The 6,000-nt window shown below is 43.7% G+C and overlaps 1 protein-coding gene across 1 annotated transcript in view; it reads left to right on the top strand.

Moving 5' to 3' along the window:
- FLT1 (fms related receptor tyrosine kinase 1) overlaps positions 1 to 6,000 on the top strand; it is a 174,017-nt gene that overhangs the window by 90,818 nt on the left and 77,199 nt on the right. The window contains exon 13 of the mRNA XM_049647387.1: positions 2,047 to 2,155. Within this exon, the coding sequence (XP_049503344.1) occupies positions 2,047 to 2,155 (109 nt within the window). The remainder of the gene's footprint in view (positions 1 to 2,046; positions 2,156 to 6,000) is intronic.

Below are 6,000 nucleotides of genomic sequence, written 5' to 3'. Positions count from 1 at the left end.
TGAACTGGCTGTGTCTGGGCCCAAGTTTCCAGAGACCAAATAAAGAAGTCAGAGTCTGACTTGACGGTCTGCATTGTCCCAGCGGCCACAAGCTAACACTTCTTTTCACGTTGCTGCCTGCAAGCTTCTCTTCGAAGTACTTCCATTTTCTTCCATGGCTTTTAAGTGGGGGGTGCGATAATTCAAAAGAAATATTCTGGAGAGCTCTTTCCTTTTACTTGCCACCTCTTATATCGATTAATAATTAACATAGAGAAAAAAAATAATTGACATAGAGATAAAGACCCCTGAGCTCCTTCAGGGTCTTCTCTACTGGTTATTTGCCTGCATGGGAGTGTTTTCTCTGCAGAAGAGAGAATAACACATATTTGGCCATCAAGTAGGGAATTTCGTCTCTATCACCTTAAAGTAGGCCTTCAAGGACTCTTCAAGATTAAGAATAGGGATTGTGTCACGTTCTTCTCTGTTTCCCCTACAACATCTGCTCGGTGCCTTGATGAACACCCAATCAGTGAGGGCGAAGTTGAATGAGAATTGCCACAAATTGCAGATGTTTTCATTGCCAATAATGTCAACAACATACAGGATATATGAGCAGATGTAATTAAACAGATCCAACAAACAGAAGAGGAAACAACACGTAATATACACTCTACCATAGTGAAAAGTACAGAAAATTTGCTGACCAAAACAAACAAAAAAACTAGGAGTGTAGTTTTCGGTTGTCTTGATCTGTAGATAAAAGACAGAAACATGTCCATTTATTGGCTGGGATAGGAGAACATAAGTGAAGTGACTAGCCCCTTACTTAGCAACTCAGAAAAATGTTAGGACCCTTTGTAGAGTTTGTGTTCATTGTCTTAGCATGCCCACTGTCACATTTTAGTCTATATATTACTTTAGCCTGTGAATCACTGGGTCTAATTAACGCTTCGGCGAGGACACCCCTCTCATCCAGAGGCATCACTACAGGCAGCCTCTGTAATTTCAAAGCCTCTGACCAGTGATTTGTGTTCTAGAGCAAGAGCTGCAACAATCTAGAAATAATGGGATAAATTCTTTTTTTTTTTTTGTCCTTTTAAATATAAAAAACTTAACTAGCTTTTTTCATTTTTTTTTTAATGTATAAGTATGTATTTTTTGCCAGGCTGGGTTAAATTTTAAAACCAACCATCTGTTGCGTATTACTGATTTTTATCTTTATTCTTTTTTAATCGATCTTTAAAAGACAGCAAAGCGGGTCTTAAAGCTGTGTAAATGTGTGTCGCACTACTCTTTGAGACATCACAGCTTAGATCGTGCCTTCACACTCACCCCAGTGTCTCTTGCAGGGCTCATTAGTCAAATAGCACTAAAATCTAGTGAAATGATACTGTCGTATTCACAACTTTGGTCTTCATTTCCTAGACTGGGAATTGGCAGGCGAAGAAGTTGAGTAATTTGTGTGTGCATGCACACACACACACACACACACACACACACTGACAACCTCAGTGAACTTTCCAGCCTCTCCCCCAGCACCTTCGGGGCTATGAGGCTACATTCTTTGCCTACAAGAAAGGGTTCAGCCAGCCTTTCTCCACTGTCCCTGCCCACTGGACATGCCCATTACAGAAGCAAACAGCAAAGAGACCTCCTGTTACCAAACGCATCCATAATCTCAGGTCATCCGAACAAAAGGGAAGGCCTCGGCCTCACCTGTTCCTCTCATTGACGTGGAAGTGACCACCTCACAGAGTAGGACGTGCCGTCCCGCATCTCGGCTTTAGGTCTATAATTGTTACGCCAGCAGCACGAGATAAATAAGCCTGAAACCCTCATACGAGTCGGATGTCATAGCCCCCGGTCTCCTGAGGATCTGCTTTCCTGTTATTTTTCCATTCTTGCTGGGGCTCGGCAGAGGGAGAGCCTTCTGGTAAACCACCGTGCGTGCAATCGTACCCTTGCTGAATGAATGGAAGAGCTGAATCATTGCAGCCCTCAGAAGAATCTTCGGGATGTTCAAATGGTTCTTTGCTCTCGCTAAAGTTTCCTTTTCTTTCACAGACGGCGAGTACCTTGGTTGTGGCGGACGCTAGGATTTCTGGAATCTACAGTTGCGTGGCTTCTAATAAAGTAGGGACTGTGGAAAGAAACATAAACTTTTATATCACAGGTAAGCGATATACCCTCTACTCACAAAGATAGCCTGGTGACCTTGATGTCCTTTCAATTTGCTTCTTGGTGCACTTAGAGCTGGAAGGATTTTTGTTTTTAAGAAATTCCATAGAATTGTTTGTTAAACGTTGAGTACCTTCATCCTTGCTCTCAGGAATAGAATTTGGCGTCACTGGATCTAACAAGTGATTTCTCTGAGTTCCCTTGTAGAGCCGTCTGTGTGCATCTTCCTCCCAGATTGGGTCGTGAGGTTAGGATTTTGTCGTACTCGTTTTTAAACTCTTTTCCGCACCTGGCACGGGGTCTGGTACATAGCGGTTGTTTGGTAATAATCAAGGAAGCCAAACCTTTGATGACGTGTTTTTTTTTTTTTTTTAATTAAAAAGCTAATTGTCTCACAACGTCAGTCATTTCTGCTTTTGAGGAATGAGGCTCTCCTATAGAACTCTGAAACTGAGTTTGTTGATGGTAACTCATGTGCTGTTTTTTTGGTAGCATTTACTGATTTTCAGCCTTAAATGTGATGGTCTCTGCAAATCTTAAAATGTCCAAGTGACACAAATGGCACTCCCTATGTCCCTCCATGGGTACAGGAAGGAAGTAAGTAGCTCAAAGTATAAAAACAATTGCCTGGCTCCACACTCCCCCAATTTTCTGAGGAAACCCGGGCAGTTTGCCAGCTTTCTGGAAACTTCGCGCTGCATGGGGCAGGCTGCAGCAGTTGCCTAGAGTTCTCTAGAAAGAAATAGGTAGGTCTGATTGCATGAGACATATGGGATGTCAGATCACAGGGAGCCTTCCGGCAAGTTAGCCAATCCTCAGAGAAGCTGTGTCGTGGGAGATCTCCTGAGGTAGATTCTCACAGAATGTGAGAGCCGGAAGAGACTTGAGAGGCTATTCAGCCTGATAGCCCCCACACTTTCCAGGTGAGGAAATGGGGTTTGGAGAGGTGAAGAGGGACACAGCAGAGCCACTCCTAGACCGGGTCAGCCCCTGTCCCCTTACAGCTGAGAAGTATAAGGGAAATCGTGTTTGTATCTACTCCAAGTTGGAAAATTCCTTTATTTAGAGAAGGATTCAGATAGCCATTGCACACAATATTGGTTCTCTTATCAGTGTTGGATGATTTGGACCGCTTAGGAACAAAGGTTTGTACTGTCCTTTATGTTTGATTGGAAACAAATTCCTATGCAAATCCCTAGTCACCGTACGTATGATTTAACGTATAAAAGATTGAGCAATCCTGTGCTGAACGTTCAACAAGTTTATACAAGTTTAGTGGGCACTCCCCATTGAATAGAACAGTTCAGCGCTGCCCTGAGCACTTGAACGGCTCTCCGTGAAGCCCCGTCTTTATAGGAAGACAGTTTTAACACAAAAAAGAAATGTCACATCCTCATATCAAGAGGCGTGTGTAGCAGCAAGGTGGCAGGTGCATTTACCGATGCTAAGCCAATGCTGTCCGATAGAGATTACAAGCCACACACGTAATTTAGAATTTTCCAGTAAAACTACATTTTTGAAGAATAAAAAGTAAGATGAATTTTATGTAAGCCAGTGTATCCAAAATATCATCATCTTGACATGCGATCGATATTTTTAAAACCTTGTTCGGCTTCAGTGTTTAAAATTTAAAGTAATTGAGATAAAACGGAATAAAATTCAGTTCTTGGCCGTCACACTCGCCCCATTCGAAGGGCTCGGTAGCCACACGTGGCCAGTGGGTACCGTGTGGTCCAGTGGTGCTCTGAGCCTCTGAGAAGGAAGGGCTGAGGTGGTCCGGGGGAAGGAGGGCATGAAATCTGAACAGGTAGAAAGAAGAGGCTAGCCTTGCCCTGACGTTCTCAGAGCCCAGACCGGATACCATGCTATGGTTCAGCTTCTCATGGGCAAACAGACCTCTCCACGATGGCCCGAAATGTGAGGCGTGGATGCCGAATTCGGGGACTACTCACAGGTCCACAGCGGGATGTGACAGTGCCTGAAGGTGCAGAAGGAACTGACCCCCGTCTTCTCTTTCTATTCCTGGCTCTGCCCCACTCGTGCACCCACGTGTATGGTCATCCAAGTACTGTCCACACCCCTAACAGTCTTCCCTGGGACCTAGAAGTGTGCACACTCATGAGCAGTCTGACCTCAGGAGGACTTTTTCAGTCTGGAAGCAGACTTGAGGCCATCTTTACAGGGAATTCTGGGATCCCCAGGACCCCCCCCCCAAAAAAAAAGACATGGAACGGGGGGGTGGCACAGGCTTGGGGTGGCATGCTTTCCTGACCCCACAGACTCTTTATATTGGGGCGGGGGTGGCGGGAAGGACAGCCAGCATAGAACCAAGTAAAGGCCCAGGGCAGGGACCCCTCTTGCCTGGATCTGAAGGCAGTACCGGAAGAGGAGTTACCAAGAGTGGAGGGGAATGTTGCGTTCGTTTCCTTGTTGTTCGGAGTCCCCCGAAATGATTAATTTGATGACCAGCCTCAACTGCAACAACCAATATCTAGCCCATCCTACTGAACTTTGCATTGTTGTGTGTCTGTCTGTGGTCAGCATGTCTGTTGAATGCAGACAGAGATTCCCTCCTACTCCTTCCACATTATACAGTTTTTAACCATGGGATGGCTGAAATCCTTTCTAGATCTCCAGGCTTGTCCTCAGAAAGGGGCGGTGAGAATCCAACTCAAACATACGTACTTGAGGCTTACAGTGTTTTCCTCTAGAAATTCAAGAGCTTTCATCTTAAACTGAATAGAATTGCTCTGAATTATTTTCTGCTAGTCCTGAAAAGTTCTAGTTTTGGTCATTATAATTTGCTTATATTCATTGTTTTTTTTAATTATGACTCTTTTCTTTCTTAAATCCTTGTCATGAGATTTATTCTCAACTAGAGATAGAGCTAAATACTCAGGAATGTTGCCCCTTCCATGTCTATTTTCTGAAAGATGAATGCATATTGGCTTGGTGTTTATACTTAACCTAGTGGAAGCACTGGTTTAAAAGATCTGTCTAAAATTCACCTGTTCTAAATCAAAAGATCTGGATTTGGATCCTTACTGGTCCTCATTTCAGTCGTGTTGCCCGTTCGTTAAAATAGAACAACAATTTAACACAGTTGCCTTCCAAACTAATGAAAGCAAGTTGGCCTTGGCCTTTAGAATTCCCCACCCCTTCTGCTCTAAACTTTGCCATTCACTTGCCCGTAGTAGCTACTTGAAACAAACAAACAAACAACTTTCTAGTAACCACTCACTTCTTGGGGAATGTTATTTCTGTTCTTCAGCAGAAGGAAAGCCTTCTTTATTAGGACCTGACAAGCTGTACCTCTCAACCTGTGCATTTCTATGCTTGTCTGTTTCGTGAGCTTAATTCACATGTTTGATCCAACTGAGTCAAAATGTCCATCCCCTAATACACATCTGTGTAAATAGATTACTCTTGCACCTACCCCTAAATCAGATATCTCTTCCGAGCAAGGATTGATTCTTCTCCATGACGTCTCATAAGATGCCATGGATGTGATACGCATTAGTTGGGGCCGACGAGGATTGTGCCGAAATCTGCAACAGATACGCAAGTGTGGGAAGGTCGCCTGCTTTCGCTTCGTTAGAAGGCAGTTCTTTCCTGGGTCTGTTTTTGTACTCCATCTAAAAAAAAAATAAAAAAAAAAATCCACAGGAATTGAGAGGAAAAAATCCCTCTGGATTCGTTAACTAGTGTTAGGACGTTTTACTTATCGTCTTCTATGGATCCGAAGAGAATGCCAAAGGAGGTAGCCTGAGAAAGAGTTGTTTCTAAGAGGCTGTCTGGTGACATGAACTAAAGTGACTTCGCTAACGGTGTGAGAAGCAG

The sequence above is a fragment of the Panthera uncia genome, assembly GCF_023721935.1.
Source record: "Panthera uncia isolate 11264 chromosome A1 unlocalized genomic scaffold, Puncia_PCG_1.0 HiC_scaffold_16, whole genome shotgun sequence".
Classification (NCBI taxonomy): Eukaryota; Metazoa; Chordata; class Mammalia; order Carnivora; family Felidae; genus Panthera; species Panthera uncia.
Note: the sequence above shows the minus strand (reverse complement) of the source record. Positions and strands in the feature narration are given on the sequence as shown.